The sequence below is a fragment of the Vicugna pacos genome, chromosome 17 (genome assembly GCF_048564905.1).
Source record: "Vicugna pacos chromosome 17, VicPac4, whole genome shotgun sequence".
Lineage (NCBI taxonomy): Eukaryota > Metazoa > Chordata > Mammalia > Artiodactyla > Camelidae > Vicugna > Vicugna pacos.
In genome coordinates, this window is record NC_133003.1 from 1,199,732 (window position 1) to 1,216,610 (window position 16,879).

Sequence of the window (16,879 nt, forward strand, 5' to 3'; positions counted from 1 at the left end):
TCAACCTGCACTTACTAGTGTAAATAAGGTTAAGTATTTTCAAAGGTAAAGCAAAGATACTGAGGATGAAAAGCTTATTTTATTTATTCCAGAAAAAAAAAGCTACTCATAGGCTATCTTTATTTGAGAAAACTAATTCTCTCCATGGTCATTAATTACTATGATATATTGAATGGAATATATACATGTTCCATTCAACATATACATATTTATATGCTACAAAATATATATTATACATAAATATATATATTTACACACTCAATTTTATATTCCATAAAAGCAACCTGAAAGAATTTGAAGGGCAGAGTATACAGTTGTACAAAAAGCCACCTTTCAGAACACATTAGGCGATGTCTTTCCTATTTCTCTGTAACTCCTATGCTAGTCAAACGAGCCACTAAGCACCCTAAAGATCTGTAATGAAGGGTGCCTCTCTTTGCTACTTTTATGCTTTTCATGTCCACAGCATAATCGGTGCTAGGAAGAAACTGATTTTTTTGGCCTTGGACCTAAATGTCACTATGCATTTGGTTGGCTTAGCCTTCCCAAAGAATAAAATCATCCCTTTGTCACGTCAAAGAAACTACTAGAAAACAAAATAGTCAGAGGAGAGTTATAATTTCCTATAATGGAAAAAGGACCTACCTTGTGAGAATGGGAGTTTTTCCAAATTATAAAGGAGTCAGATCAGTGGGGGGGCGGCGGGAGGCACGGGCACCAGCCCGCTCCGGCCCCGCAGGGCGCGGGCGACTCCGAGAGTCCGGGCGCGGGCCGGGCTCGGCGGCGGCCCGAGCGCCACGGAGGCTTCCGCGCCCGTCGCCGGAGCGCCCAAGCGGCGGGGGCACAGCTTTGGGGCCGCGGGAGGGGTGGGGAGCGACAAGGGCTCCGGGGTGCGCAGGGTGGGGAGCGACAAGGGCTCCAGGATGCGCAGGGTGGGGAGCGACAAGGGCTCCGGGGTGCGCAGGGTGGGGAGCGACAAGGGCTCCGGGGTGCTGAGGGTGGGGAGCGACAAGGGCTCCGGGGTGCGCAGGGTGGGGAGCGACAAGGGCTCCGGGGTGCGCAGGGTGGGGAGCGACAAGGGCTCCGGGGTGCGCAGGGTGGGGAGCGACAAGGGCTCCCGGGTTCGCAGGTTAGGGAGAGACAAGGGCTCCGGGGTGCGCAGGGTGGGGAGCGACAAGGGCTCCGGGGTGCTCGCGCCCACAGCCGTGGCCCCCGGCGCCCAGACTGCCAGCGCCGGCCCTCCCCGCCCCGCAGAGGCCCGCGCGGCCTCCCTCCCGCCGCGGGGACCTGGGGCGGCAGCCGCCGCCTCCCCCCTCCTTCCGGCGCCCCGCGCCCCGCGCCCCTAGCCCCGCGCCCCGCCGCCGCCGCCGCCGCCGTACTCACCTCAGGGGCGCAACCGGCACAGCCGGCCGTCGGCCTCGTTCCCGCCGAAGCGTCTCGGTGCGGTACTCCCTGCGTGGGCGGGGTGTTCCCCGGCGGTCGCAGGGGGGGTTCAGGGGTGGGGGGGCAGGGAGCAACGAACCGAAGCGCCGCCTGGTGGCATTTTCCACAGGCCGGCGCCACCGCAGCCGCCTTGGGTCCGCACAGCCCCCTGCCGGCCGCAGCTCTTGCTATCTCGCCGAGCCGACAAGCCTCCGCGGACAGGGGAACGGAGCCGCGGCGCGAGACGGAGGCCGGTCGGAGGTGTGCGCAGACTCTTTCCTGTAGGGACTGCGCGCATGCGCACCAGCGGGGCGGGACCCGCGGCCGCTGCGTGGGGGCGGGACCCGCGGCCGCTGCGTGGGTGCCGGCCCCGCCCAGGGGCGCTGGTCCGGCTCAGCCAATCGCGAGCGCCGGGTACCTCGGCGCGGGAGCTTTGAATGGTTCGTGGGCCACCTGAGGCAGCCGCAGGGTTGCCACGCCGCTGCCGTTTTGGGAGCTTTTCTGAGATCGGGAGGGGAACCAGCCCCTCATCCTTTCGCCGGAGCCCCACCCTCGCCAGGCCTCGGGACTGGCAAAAAAAAAAAACAGCTGGGAAAGTGAAACAACACTGACTTCAGGTAACAGTTACCTCTTTGGATGGAAGGAAGGGAATGGGATAAAGGAAAGGTGAAAAAGAGACTTCAAGCATTTGTATATTATTTGATTTCTTAAAAGAAAGAACTTTAAATGCTAACATTTTTCCACAATGCTTAAATTTTTTAAAGAAATAGAATGTTAGTATGTAATTTTATTACATAAATACCCAAAATATATTCATTCATATGCACACAGATATGCATATTTTATATGTAAACGTAAAAAAAATTATTCAATGACTAAAATTATAGAAATTTTCTTTATCATTGAACTTTATTCTTTTTCTTAACTTACGGTTATTTCAGGTACTTCAGGGCTCCAGAGTTTGCCAGGAGATGCACGTATCCAAGAAGGCCAGTCCCCAGCAGGGAAGCAGGATGGAGCCCCAGGTGCAGGTAGGTCACTGCAGGATGGGGGTGCTGGGGATGGTCGAAGGCAGGCAGGGAGGCTCGAGGTTGGGCAATGGGGAGGGAAGCATCTGGGTGTATGTGGGGCACAGGTAGGCCAAGGCAGGATGGAGTGAGGGGCGCTGTGTGGGACCCAAGTAGGAAGGGAGGGGAGGGGTGCTTCAGGCGCCAGGGTCGGGGTATCCCCTCCCCTCACCTCCTGCCACCTCCCAAAGCAGCAGCTGAGTCCCTCCTGAGCTCCCTGCCGGACAGGCCCAGCTTTGGCATCTGCATCCTTGCCCCACGTTGCTACACAGCTCCCCTCATCTGGATCCCCCTGCCCACTTTTCTTCCCCACCAGCGACCTGTGCTCAAAGGCCCCGCTGGCTGGGACACCAGACCCAGTGCACCGTCCCAGGGACACCAGGGGGATTCCCTTGTTCTGCTGCCCGGACACCTGACACTCTGTCCATTTTCTGGTCCCTTCCACACCCACTTGTCAGCTGAGGCCTCTGTCCTGGGTCTCAGCCCTTCTGGGGAAAGCCAGGAGGCCAAGGGGATCAGTGGCCCAGAGCCAGAAGCAGGGGGAACCCATCTGACTCCCTGCTTCAGATGCGAAACGAAGAGCCGTGCTATAGAATGACAAAACAGGCCCCAGGTGAAGTTCAAAACCTGCTCTTCATAACCCTGTGCTTTGGCTCTAGTGGCACCAGCTGGCTCAGGACTCCTCACCACTTCCCCCAACCAGAGGGCCCCAGGTTATTTCTGAGTCTCCGTGAGCCTGGGTCTCTTAACCAGACAAGCAGAGGTTCCTTTTTCCCTTTTACATATGTAGACACGTAATGCATTCCTGTGGTTTCAAAATAAAAAAGCACAAGCAGGTACACAGGGCACCACACCGCCCTCTGTCCAGCCCCCACCATGAGTAAACATGTTTAGTCACTTCTAGAATTTATTTAGATTCTTACTTTTCCTCGGTTTGCACAAAAAGACACTACCTAAAACACAGAGATTTTTCCTCAACGGTACATAAAACAGAACACTGTTAGGGGTCTGTGCACGTTGATCCATTCAGTAGTCGGATTCTTCCTGGGTGTTAGGAAGATTAGCGTCTTATTTATCTTTTCTGGAACTTGTGGTTTGTCCTTTTTCACTTAGTATATCATACTTTTTTAGAAAAAAATTGTATTTAACATATTTTTTCTTTTATGGCTTCTGTGTAGTGAGTTAGCATTAGAAAGCCTTCCTTCTGACAAGTTTACAGGGGAATTCATCACTATTTCCTTTCAACATTTAAATCTTTGTTTTTCTACATTTAAATCTTATATCCATTCAAAATATATCATGGTGAATGGTGTGAATAAGAATACAACATTTTTTAGATTTTTAAAAATTATTATTTCGTCCTAGTAATCCATGAATTTTTAAAGAATATAAAATTCAATCCCCTGTAATTTATTTTACGTACAGCATGAAGTAGGGAGATGGTTTTATTATTGTTTGTTTTTGTCTTTTTCCAAATGACCAACCACTCAAAACAACATATACTGAGAAAGAAAAAAACCTCTTTTCCTTCCCATTTGAAATCCTCTCTTTTCCCATAGGATGCCCCCGTGTGTATGTCTGGTAGAGCATCTTCTTTAAAACAGGACTGCGTTTTTTATCTGTAAGCCTTGTCTATATATTTGTAAAACAATAGTAAGTAGTTTTATCTGTAAGCTTTCAATATGCTACAGTGTCATTTTATTTAATTTAAAGACATATCAAGTTTCCAACATTGAATTAATGGTTCTTACTTCACTTTCATAAACAGATTATTTAAAATAGCTCGTGTTCATAAGAAAATATATTTACCTTGAAGTTTCGTTTCTGTAAAAGTCCCAGTCTTTCCCCTCACCCACTTCTTTATTCTGAGATGTTGGTCCCTATTGGAAGTAGAACAACTTAGTCTCCTTTAACAAGTGCTGATTGTCTCCCATGGGATTTAGATCACTTATTTTTCTCCTTGATCTATTAGGGGATTTTTTTTAAGTAAATTATCCTCACTAGCATATTTCTGTTTCTTCTTATTTCTCCTTGGATTTTGCTCTATGAATGCTGATGTTACGCTATCTGGTGCAAAGATAATTATAACAGAAAAGCATTTTGGCTTTTTTTTTAATCACACTAAAGTTTTCTTTTTTGGTCTTAATGTATTTTGCCATGAATTCAGCCTTTTCCCATATAAGTAGTAAAGTCCCTACATTGTTTCACTTGTAACTCCCTCGTTGTCTATGCCATCGTCTACATTGAAACCTTCTGAGCTCTTAGTCTTCAGTGCATCCGGCTGTATATAGTGTGGAGCTGGGTTTCCTTCTAATCCAACCTGAGAGTCTTTTAATAGGTGCGTTTATTCTGTTTACCTTTGACGTGGCAACTGTTTGACCTTTACTTCACCAAACAGGATACATAAATGGTAAATAGATGATACACAGGAAAAAAAGCCAGTATCATTAGTCATTACAGAAATTCAAATTAAAACCACTATGCAAAGAAGATACCACTACTCTCCTATTGGAAAACTACAATTTTTAAAAATTAAAAGCTGACAATATCAAATGCTGGTGAGAACACGGAGGAACTGGAACTCTCCTACACTGCTGGTGGGATGGAGGACTGGCACAGCCGCTTTGGAAAATGGTTTGGCAGTTTCTGATACCAACTCATTCTCTGAAGGAAATCCTATTCTTCTGGTTATAGTCATATTAAACCATTTTTAAGGGTCTTACTAAAGGAAATAATGTTCCGAAAGGACCCCAATTGCTACACAGTAGATGCTGTATAAATGGTCACGATCAGCTCATCCTCCAAGGCGGAGGGGACACTTCCTCCTGGCTTTCTGACCGAGCACGAGACAGCTTAACGTGTGAAGCCAGACCTGCACAGACATCAGCTCCACCTGCTCAGGTGCATAGCTTCTCCCTGCTCCTTACCTGCTTCCTGTCACTCACCCCACCTGGGCTTCAGCGTCCCCTCAGATCACTGATGACGGTCGCACTCACCTCATAAGAAAGCCGTGAGAAATTAAGGTGAGCAGATCTTGGATGCTCCAGCACATTCCATGGGATTATTGTTTCCATGGGGAACCCTCCCTAGACTGTATTTTTAGCACCTCTTGATTGTTTAATCACGTGTTTGTTTTGGAAGAAGAGAAAAATTTGGCCATGGTGGAATTGCTCCCATCTGTCATCAGGTTTGGGACTGGGACACTATCAAGCTTTTCAAAAACATCACAGCCAACCCCACCCTCAGCATCCCCACCTGCCCAACACAGTTTCATCATGGTTTTGCTATTTCATGTTGCGTTTCAATGTTAAGATGATCTCATTAACACTTAACATTTTCTTCCCTTAAAAAATGTTACCTGGAAGTCAGTCCTATCCTTAAAAACATCTTTTTGATTGACGTCAAATAGTTAAACATTTGACCTAAGAACGACAAAACTAGGGAAAAGACAGGCCCAGCAGGAGTGCACTCTTGTTCCGTGCTGGGTCTCATCTTGGTGCTGCAGGCTCCCCCTGAGGGGGCAGAACTGGAGGGTCTACCTCACGGTCATTGTACCTCAAGGACAATGTGCCCAGCTGGGCTTGGTGCCCGTCTAGAGGCTCAGCTCACTGTGACCCTCTAGGACGCCAACCTCTGTGCTTTGTTTTGACAGGTCCCTGCATTGAGCTCCCTGAGGAGATGAGCCTTTCTTCAGTGACCAGTCAGCCATCCTTGACAAGCGTCCCAAAGCACAGCCACCCTCAGCTGGCGCACGGAGCTACGGGGAGATGTCCCCTCCTGCCAGGAAGAGGGCCCTGCTGGTAGGTCCCCACTGCCTGCACACTCCTCCTGGGACCTCTCATCGTACCCGGCAGGGCTCAGCCCCAGGGGCCCCATCAGAGAGAGGCAGCTCTCCAGCATCCAGGCCTCTGAGGTGTCCAGTGAACAGCGAGGGTCCTACTCAGACCCCTGCGCTCCTAGGGAAGGCCTGCTTATGCCAGCCTCGACCGCCGGGCAGCAGCAGAAGCAGCAGCAGGGCAAGGCCCCAGGACAAGGAGATGGCCACTGAACTTGGGACTGCCCGGGATCCCGAACGTGGCCAGGGGTCGTCGATGGCTGGGCTTTAACTTTGTTAATGATGCTGACATGCAAAAGTTCTTTTATTTTAATTTAATATAATCATATTTATCACACTGTTTATGATTTCTGCATTGTGACATGTTTAGATGCTCCCTCCCTAGCCTGATAACATAGGTTTTCCCTATGTTTGATTATAATTAACTTAAATTTGAGTTCATCTTGAGATTATTTTGTAAGGACTGTGAGCCAGTGTTCTCCAGGTGGACAGTTTTCTCTGCCTCTCCTCCCGATGTGCAAGGCCTTCTCTCTAGGTGCTAAGGCCCTACACATTGACCTGTTTGGGTTTGTTTCTTGGCCTCCAATTTTACCCCGTCAGATGACTGTCCATAAGTTTATAAGAAGCCTTAACACCTAGGAGGGCAATGTACACTTCTTGTTCTTACTCGATTTTATCTTGGCTCTTCTTAGAAATTCCTCATCCCCCACCCCTGATGTCCAAGTCCTTGGCTGCCCTGCAGCAAGAATCCTGGTGCTGGATACCTGACCAAGCTCCTCTTGGTACCTCTCCATCCACAGAGCCACATACTCTGCCCGGTGGCCAAGAACCCTCAGCTGTCTTTGCTGTATCTGGAGTGGAGTCCAATCTCTCTCCCTTTTGGCACTAGCCTTGAATAAACTCTTTCCTACCATTTTTAACAAGTGTCCGGTGAATACTTTCTCCTCACCAGCAGCACCATGGAGCCTGCCGCGTGGCGGTCACAGCTCAAGCACACCCAGGCTTACACCCTCAGTTAGTAGGTTCCCCCCACACGCCCGCACGACACAGAACCTGAGAAAAGTCTGAGCGCTTCCAGAGCATGGAACCTGCGCACCCCACCTCTCCTCCAGTGTGTTCTCCTGGGGTCTCCTCCTGCGCCTCCCTCTGCCCATGGCTTCCCAGTGGTCCAGGCTCCCCACTGGCAGTTCTCAGGTCTCCATGGTGACCACACTCCTCTCCTGGCCATGCTTCGCACCACCCCACAGGCTCATTGGGCATGAAGCTTTGGAAGGTCCAGGGCAGGGATACAACTTAACCTGCTCTCAAGGGGGACAGAGGCACCCACTGACATTCTCTGAGGATGCAGGAGATTTAGCATCTGCCACAATTAGGGCCCACACTCCACTCTGGGCTGGGATGAATTTTTTTCCCTAAATCACAATGACAGCCATCACTCACTCCACACTAAATGCTGTTCCCAGCAGCCCTGGATTGTGCTGTTTCACCGAGGCCTCTGCCTGGAGGTGGCCGGCCCCATCTGCCCAAAGGGCCCAGGACTCACTAAGTCTGCATGGGACACAGATCAACAGTGAGGCTGGACCCTAACTTCCATATTTCATTTCAGGCAGGCAAGATTTTTTCCTATTGTTTTATAAAAGATTAAAATAGCGGGAAGACACTGGTTAGAGAGACTAGTCATGAGGAATTACAAATAATTCAAATCTTCTTCCCTGGAATCTCACATTTAGGTGCAAAAATTGAGCACCGAAGTATGCCCATCCACTGCTCCCACCTGTCACGAGATGGGGCTGCTCATCAGAAGGGGAGAAGACCCCACGCCAGGGCCCCGAAGGAGGACAGGGTGACTGCATTGTAGAAAATGACAGGGTACGTGAATCGCACAGGAGTGTCTTTAAAACATGCACGCAATCTTCTGTTTTTCAATTAAATTGGCCACGGAGTTTAGTTAAGCAATTTTTTTCCTTTATTTTTGTTAAATAAGATTCCAGAAAGTATAGTGCAAACACTCAGTAGAAAAGTTGCAATTAAGAAATGTACATTCACATTTAACATTTCAGTCCATTCACTTTGTTTTTAAATAAAAATAGGACAAATTATTCAATGACTTGTCTCAATTTAACAATCTTGGAAAAGACTGGAAGGTGCTCTAGTGTCCAGTTGATGTAAAAATAGACCCGTATTGATTATACAAATCTATCATGAGAAGTTACCCAGTGATATTGAGTTGTTGTCCTTCCGACACAGACATCTCGTTTCCACGTCTAGAGAAGCATTCTCAGTGAGCTCTACTGGTGGGAGGATGTGTCACCCGGGCCACTCTGTGCCCAGGAAGGGACACGGAAGGGCTGAAGGGTTCCCACAACCCTTCTCAGTGAGTAAGGAGAACCCAAGAGTGGGCTTTGGGTTTACCTTAAATGAGAGTGGAATCTGCTGCTCAGAGGTGCCCATGATCACCTTACATCATCTCCGCGTGTGCAGGGTGGTGTGCGATCAGTGTGCACGAGAGACGGGGAGGGTGCCGGGGCCAAGTGGGGGCGCTGCAGGAGGGGTGCAGGAGCCGCTCAGGCGCGGGGGCCAGGACCCACCGGGGCGGGACGCTCTGCGGCCAGCCGGCAGACGACCAGTGGTGGCCGGGGCCTGTCCCTTTGCGCATGCTGCATGTCTTGGAATCCAAACTAAGTGACACAAAATTAGGAACTTCACGGCATGCGATGCTGAGTGCAAAGGGCTTGTGCAGCCACGGTTTCGGCAGGGGCAAAGGCAGAACTGCAGGCCTCTCTGGGACTGATGCCTAGGCGGGGAGAGCCGGCACTCCAAGCCGGCAGGAGAGGCAGAGGTGTCTTTGTCAGGAGTCCCAGGACATGGGAGTGGTCCCCTGAGATGTGTGCTTCGTACCTGGGCCTCAGGGGGCATGAGAGTTGCTGGTGGGAGGCAAGAAACAAGTTCTGGCTGCTGGTGGGACCACTGCCCAATGCACATGCCCCGGGGAGTGAGAGCCTGTGGACGGGACACTGCGTGGCTTGCCTGCAGGCGGCCCTGCACATGTTTACAAAGCCCAAGAGGTGGACAGATCTCTTGGGGATTGGTCTGGGACTTCCTCGCTGTTTAAACACCAGTTCTTAGTAAATGACTGCCAGCTGTTTTGGAATCCAACCCATCCAAAGTCTGATCTGCCTGGAACCACAGAAGTTAGTGCCTGGGGGAGCCCAGGACACCCGTGCGCTAGCGGCTGCAATCTGCTCACCATCCATCACGATCCCCGTCTCGCCTCCCGCACATTTTCAGTGAAATCTGATCTCGTATGTCCTCTCATCCCCAGGAAGGAACAGTGACCACCTACATCGCTCCACAGCATGACAGGGACACGGGAGGGCTCTGATCAGGCACTGGGGGCTGGGTTGGCTTCACCTAAGTGGAGAAGCGTGTGGAGTATGAGGGCACCTGGGGACCCCGTTCTCCCCCTAGCTGATGTCAAAGAGGCCTTACGGAAAGAAACAGGACAACTGTCCTCACTGAGGGAAGAGCCTGTGTTTTCTAAGACGCGCTGGCAGGTGGCGCTGCCGGATACAGTTTTAGGATAGAACGTACGCTAAGATAAGGCAGGGAGTTTTCAGACCAACGCTGTGTGACTTTGCTAGAGATCCGTTGTTAAAGCAGAGGCAGGGCTCAGCTGACAGTCCATGTGCTGTTCCAATCTCACAGCATGAGGCCTACGTGAGGGTGACTCTGTGCCTGGGCACATCCGGGGGTGGGCAGTGGGGCAAACCCGATGCCTGGGCACCTTCCTGGCTGTTCAGAACCAGCCGGCCAGGCACCGCCACCACTGTGCGCGCTTGAGCTAAGGGCTCCAACACCACCAGCACAACTTTGCTGGTGTCACTGTTAGCTGAGAGGTGCTGAACATGAGTGGCTCCCTGGGTAACTGGGAGGGAGGTGGGCGGGGGGCTGCCGGCTCTTCCCTCCAGAATCCCTGCACCAACACCCACCTGTGGCTCTCCCCTCAGGCCTCCATGTATACCCAAAACTCAAACACAACAAAATGAAACAAAGCACAAACTACGGAGAATGGGACCAATTCAGTGCCTTGATGCTGCGGGACTTCAGTAAAGGAAAAAGGAAAAGAGACTTTCTTCCTCTCTAGCAGATGTTGGAGACAGACGCCCAGGCACCACTGGGACCTTGGTGGGAGTCAAGGCCACCTCTGTGTCCCAGAGCTGCTGCCCCCTCTCCTCCCGGGGTCAGGATTTCTAGGGGAAATCAAGTCATGGCCGTCAGGGAATGCCCTGGGGGTGGCAGTCGTCTGTCCGTACTCCAAGTTCATTTGTTCTTCATATGCATCCATCTTAATCCCAGGAACAAATAACTGATTTTAATTTTGCTTATGCCATGCCATTCACACACACACACCACACACACACTTGCATTAAGCATGACCTCTGGCAGAATAATTTCTTTTTATCTTAGAGAACAGATTTGATATGGAACAGATTATATTTTCAGGGTAATTAAGGAATACAAATGTCTGAGTCGTTACCACAAAGTCAAGTCGTGTAAGGAGGTCTAGCCCCAAAATGGGGCCCTTGAAATTCGGTTTGTTATGAAACAGATGGAGGAGACAAATTCCGCTACACCATCACAGAACCTGCCTCCATGACGTGCGTGCACACACGAGAGACAAAAGGAAACTTCCTGAATCCTTTCCAAAGCATCCTGTGGCTTCCCAGACGTGGAAGTTCACCAGGCGCTCCCCGTCTGGGGTGCCGGCCCCTGACCCCGAGAGGGAAAATCTAGGTCAGGTTCCAGTTGCTGGGGCTGGGCCCATGGTCCATGCTGGTCTCACTGGCCGCCCTGCTGGCCACACCAACCCCAGTCCCAGCCACTCGAGTGCCCCCTGCACCCCACGCTCCTACATTCCTATGTTCAGCTGCTCCACCCACACTGCCTCCCTCCGAGGCACGGGGCCTGCCTGTGGCTCTTGCCCATCAGGTCACACAGAATCAAGGGTGCCCTCCCACCACTGAGGGACTGGGCGGTGGTGGACAACTGTCTGTCAGCGCTCCCTGGGGCCAGCTACCCCTGCCTTGGACAGGACGCCCTCGAGCTCCTGAGTCCATCCTGGGAAAACTCACAACTCGATTCCCCCCACTGCCCACTTTGCCAACCACTGGGTACCTGGCCTGGACTTTTCTTGCCACATATGTCGCTGGATGATGCGTACTGTGGAATCGGAGCCCTTCAAATCTCTTTGCCGTACCCCAAAGTCAACTTGGAGGCCTGACCCATCATGACCGGCCTCCTGACACCCAGGTGGGGGTCCCCGTCCTGCCTGCTGACCTCTGGGCCTGGCGACACAGCTCCCAGCAGACCTTGAACCTCCTGATTTAGACCCACCCACAGCCTCACAGCCTAAGGACTTGTGAAGCCAGATGAAACCCAACGCGCCGTATGGAGAAACGTCACGTCTTTCGTCATCCACTGCGGAACCTGGAGTATTACATGAAAATGAGAGGCTGCTAGCGCAAATTCGACTTTCAAAGCAAACCGCAGCTGGGGAGGCGGGATGGTCAGGCCCAGGGTCACTGCCGAGGCCGCCAACTGTCAGCTGGCCACAGCTCACCCCTCATTCATTTCACCAAACCAAAATATTTTGAAACTCATGGTCTCTATGGAGTCTGGATTTTTGGTTTTTGCTTTGTTGCTCTTTTTTTAATTGAAGCCATTACAAAACCAAGGATAAGTCAGTTTCTGGGGAGTTAGTTACACGTAACTAATGGGACTGCATACTGAGAATGACAAGTGTACCAGCAGATCTGTGACCCCTCCCAAGAGCGCTACTCAATGCAGGGCACACTGTGACCTTGCATTTCCTGCGCGGGCGACACACACGGAGGCAGCGGTTGCCTTACAAGTCATGCATGCGGGTCAGGGGCAGGGCTGGCCAAGCAGGTAGACCAGCAGGATCCCAACTCAGGCGATCACAGAACACACCATGCAGAAAGGTGGGCGCACCCTGGAACCTAGTTGGGGCCACCTGCCAGGGGGTGAACCTGGACAAGGTGACAGGCCAACCCAGCCCTTCCTTCTCGAGAGGGAGGTGAAAGCAGGGATTCAAGCACTCTATCCAGCTCGCTCCTGGGACGACGGTGCAGGATTTCTATCAGCTGCAGACAGAGCATCGCGTCTCTGAAGGCTGGCCGGATCCTGCCTGAGCCCAGAGCCCACCCATCAGCCAGGGTTTGGGGGCGTCAGCCCCCACAGTGCCCTGCAATCTGGGGAAACTTGTACACGTGGCTTGTCTCTGAATCACCAATCTGCTTTGGACCAGACCTGTCTCTACAGTTTAGAATTAGTTATTGCTTCTAGTGACAGAAGATATTGGAAGCCCTGGTGGCTTTGGAGTCAGATAAACATGGCAGGCTCAGGGTGGCTGGGTCTGGGGGTCCACCCTGAAGACACAGACCCCGGAGTGGACCGGCCCAGGGTCAGGGTCCATGGAAGCATTTGGAAGTTCGAGGCTGTCCTCTACTCTACTGAGGCTGGAGCACAAGAGGCATGCAAGGGTCTCGAGGGGACACACGGAAGGGGTCGTTCCAAAGGGCAGCAGCCTCACCAAGCAGGGTGTGATGGGTTGGGAACCTCACACATCGGCTATGGCGGGCTGTCCACACAGGCGGTCGTGCCTGTCTTCATTTTGGTCAGAAGGAAACAGGCAGCACCCGTAAGCGGTGCACTATTTACAGAGCATCTTAAATAATTTAGAGAGACTCCTACTTAGAAGGCGCCAACATTTGTACACGAGTATTGTACAAGGTTGAAAGTAACTAAGGCAGTATCATACAGTGTAATCACAAATAAAAAGGGAGTTGTTGACCAAACCCCAAGGAACGTTATGGCTGAACGGGGCCCCTGTGCCTGCAGGAAGCAGGTAGGGTTTGGAACTGCTGATGATGGAGGAGGTGCTGCTCACAAAGGGGAATCTTGCTGTCTCAGCACATCCGAGGCCCCGATGGCTTCCCGCGGCCATGGTGACAGCTGGCCACACGTTCCATGGCTTTGCCAACACTTATAGGGGGTCCCACGGCTCTGCGGACCTGAGGTCCCGACACGGCCAGGCTGGGCTCTCGCCCAGAGGCTCAGGGTCCATCTCACTTGGGTCGACGTGAATTCAGCGCCCATGGGAGTGGGTTGTGGGAGTGCGGATCGCTTCCTCACTGGCTGACGGCTGGGGCGCCCTAACCTTAGACTGCCTGTGGCCCCTCAGCTTTCAACAGCAACCTCATGCTTTGAATCTTCCTGACCGCCCGCCTGCCTTGTCCACTTCTAAGGGGCAATGTGGACACACCAAGCCAACCCAGATGGCCTAGGATCCCCTCCCCAGCTTGTGGCCTGAGCCCCGGTTCCCTTTGCACAGTCCCCTTTGCCATGTGACAGAGCATATTCATAGGGTCGTGAACCACTGGGCTGTCCCCTCACCCTGCCTGGGGTGGAGGCTCGGCCATGAGGTGCCGACGGGCGGAAGTGCGCACACCTCCACAGGCCAGCGCTCACTGGGTTCCAGAGATGACTTGGTTTTCCCTGAAGGAACTGGGCCCTGTCTGTAAGGAGGGTAGGGAAATCCGGCCACCCATCCAGGGCACATCTGAGAAAAGAACCCTGTCACTGGCCTGCCCACACACGGCAGGGTGGATGACCCTGCTGGCTGCCTCTACACAGCAAAGAGTCACATGCCCACGATGCGGGCAGCCCAGGGGACACTGCTAGCCACCCCCGTGGGGCTCCGTGCAGAGTGAACTCCTGTTCCAATACTGAAAAGTCTGCCCTTGAGGAGGAGTGAGATGTAGGACCCCCAGGCCCACTGGCTCTACCAAGCAGGGCTCCCCTGCAAGCCACAGACCTCTCCTCGTCTCTGTCAGAGCTGAGGGTCTCTGGACGGCCATTCCCCCACTGACTTGCCTGTCCAGAGCCTTTGGTCTGGTTTCAAGCTGTCCTCTCCTTCTGCAGTCGAGAGCTGAGGTCCCTATGTCCAGCTATTTCTGGCCAGTGCCTTCCCATTGGCCCCCCCAGACCCCTGCCCCCAACAGCACATCCCAGCACAGCCTCAGTCTTCATCTCCATGGCGACTGCAGCGAAGCGCAGGTCGGAGATCCCCAGACTCGCACAGAATTACTTGGAGTCACTTTCCCTGTAAATTAGAGCAGGGACCTCTCTATTTACAGCCATCAGCGAACTCCAAAATACCATGTCCAGGGCATGGTTCTGTCAGAGAAATGCCTTCCATCCAGGAAGATTTCCCATGGTCGTGAGGTTCACTCGTTTTCAAAATCAACAAAGTCTCGCGCTGTTGTTCAGCGAACAGAAACCCAAGATGCCACTGCAGAGAGGTAAGAAATGACACCGGCCACCTTCTCTCCTTTGAACAAACACAGTGACGTGGGCAGAAAAGGGAATGTCCGGATTTGACGGGAGCTGATACGCTCAGGAGGGGCAGGTGGAGAACGCACAGGCGGAGCAGGAAGTGTGCTGGTCACCATACAGAGATGTGGCTGCAGGGCCCCCAAGAATTCCAGGAGACCCGACTCTGGCTCTTAGTGAAAAACCAACCTTGAAGAAAGTCAAAGGCCACCACCCTCCGTGCAGTGGGACAGGGCTTCTCAATTCTCCCCAGGCCGTCCGTCTAAGCCCGTCCAGCTCTGGCCCAGCTGAGAGAGCCCTGACTCCCACTCTGGGCTCTGCAGGCCGCTGCCCAGGGCTGGAGCCACCCTCAGGGACACAGCTGGGCTGATGCTGACCGGTCTCGGGGCACACTCAAGGCGGGTCCCCCTGTCCACCTGCCAGTCAGACCTCCAGGGCTCTCCTCTCCCCACAGCCTGCAGCCCTGGTGGATGTTCTGAAGGTCCCGGTGCCCGATACTGACCCGGCCAACCTCCCTCTGGCACCGAGGAGTGGATGGAACAGGCACAGCCGCTGGGAAAGCCTTGGCATCCGTGTGGCCAGGGCTGTCCCCTCACTGGAGTCGCTGCCCAGCTGCTTGGGGCCGTGCCTGGACAGTGACTTCTCTTGCCTGGCCGCTGGCCCCTGACCCTGCTCTGCTGCCCGGGCTGGTCCCCGCAGGAGCCTGAGGCCCCTGAAGCCCCGAGCATTTGTGCCCTGTGTCCCCAGTAGCCCTTCTGGGCTCCACTAAGCCTCCTTCCCAGCTGCTCCAGGGGGCAAGTGCTGACCTGGGGGGCAGGGGGTGAACTGAACCCCAAGCCCTGCAGAGCCCCCATCCCAGCTCTGACTGAGAGGCTGGCATCAGGGGGCACTGGGGGGGTGGGCCGTGGCCAGTCTGCTCTGGAAGCCACCTCTTCCATAAAGACACATTTTCCGCTCTGAGTTCATGGACCTGGTTTGGGAGCCGTTTCCGTCGGTCCTGCCTTCCAGGAAGTATGTCAGCATCTCGCCCTCGCCCTTGACGCTGACTTTGCCTCGGCACACGAAGCGGTACACAGCCCGCTGCAGCAGCCGGTGAGCTTCCTCGGTCACCTGCAGCAGAGACACGCGGGCATCACTCTTGGTCAGTGGGGAGCCCACAGAGGGGTCCCTCCTCCACCTGCACGGCCCATCCTGATCACCCAGCCCCTGGCCTCCCTAGCCCGGCCTGGGAGCCGGGTCCTCTGCTCTTCCTGTGGTGACTCTGCTCACTCTGTGCGAAGGATGTGATCCCACAAAGAGAGCAGGGGACTCAGAGGGGCCTAACCGGCCCCAGACAAGCAGGCGAGGATAGTGTTCCCCATGGATGATGGGTTGGCTGGACAGGGGACAGGTTGTGAGTTCCGTGGTCACCCCAACCTCCGGCCAGATGTGCAGACATCAAGCTCCAGCTGTGGACAGACAGGAGCAGGCCCGGCTCTCTGCAGGGCTCTCGGCACCTGCAGTTACCTCAGACAGCTTCGAGGGTTGGGGACTGGCAGGAAGGGCCCAGCACCAGGCTCGTATCCCTGTGGCAGGCACAAAGCCCTCAGAGCCCAGGTGGGGTGCCCAGGCTCCTGGGGCTTCTGTGGGTCCAAAAGCGGGGCCACCAGCACAGACAGGGCAGTAGGCACATTCCCCTAGTGACAACGGGACATGACTTAACTCCCTCAATTCTTGGGTTCCCACACAATGTTAGCTACAATTCCTGCCTCACAAAGTTAAAAAAAAAAAAGATGATAGAGGAGAAAGCACTTTCTAATAAGGTTCTTTAAGCGGAAGAGGACACAGTAACTTGGTTCCTCCTCGCCTTACACTGAAGGAGACCACCTCCCTCCTGATCCCCCCAGGTGCTGCTCTGAAAACCCCCCCATGTCATCTCTGGGATCTGTAGTTAAAATGACTCAGCCCATCTAGGGCCCAGGGTCTCAGGTCCCCCAGGTGTCAGTCCCTGGCAGAGCTGGGCAGAGGACTGCTCTCTCCCCTGCCCGATGGGCTGGAATCTGGCCTTTCTCCCACGTGGCTCTCGCACTCACTAACCATCGGCCTGCTTCTGGCATGCACAGTGTCTAATTCCCGCTCTGGACAGTGAGTGCCCCACACA

The 16,879-nt window shown here is 53.3% G+C and overlaps 1 protein-coding gene, 1 long non-coding RNA gene and 1 pseudogene across 2 annotated transcripts in view; 1 reads left to right on the plus strand and 2 right to left on the minus strand.

Moving 5' to 3' along the window:
• The window catches only part of LOC102526683 (E3 ubiquitin-protein ligase HERC2-like), a 224,239-nt pseudogene that overhangs the window by 68,784 nt on the left and 138,576 nt on the right, over positions 1–16,879 (minus strand).
• Positions 1,871–7,247, plus strand: LOC140686537 (uncharacterized). Its single transcript, XR_012060358.1, has 4 exons — positions 1,871–2,039; positions 2,364–2,453; positions 6,142–6,289; positions 7,017–7,247. It is a non-coding gene; the product is annotated as an uncharacterized lncRNA (long non-coding RNA).
• The window catches only part of LOC107035221 (adenylate cyclase type 1-like), a 46,702-nt gene continuing 38,106 nt past the window's right edge, over positions 8,284–16,879 (minus strand). Inside the window, 1 exon segment of the mRNA XM_072940840.1 lies at positions 8,284–15,849. Within this exon segment, the coding sequence (XP_072796941.1) occupies positions 15,619–15,849 (231 nt within the window). The 3' untranslated portion in view covers positions 8,284–15,618.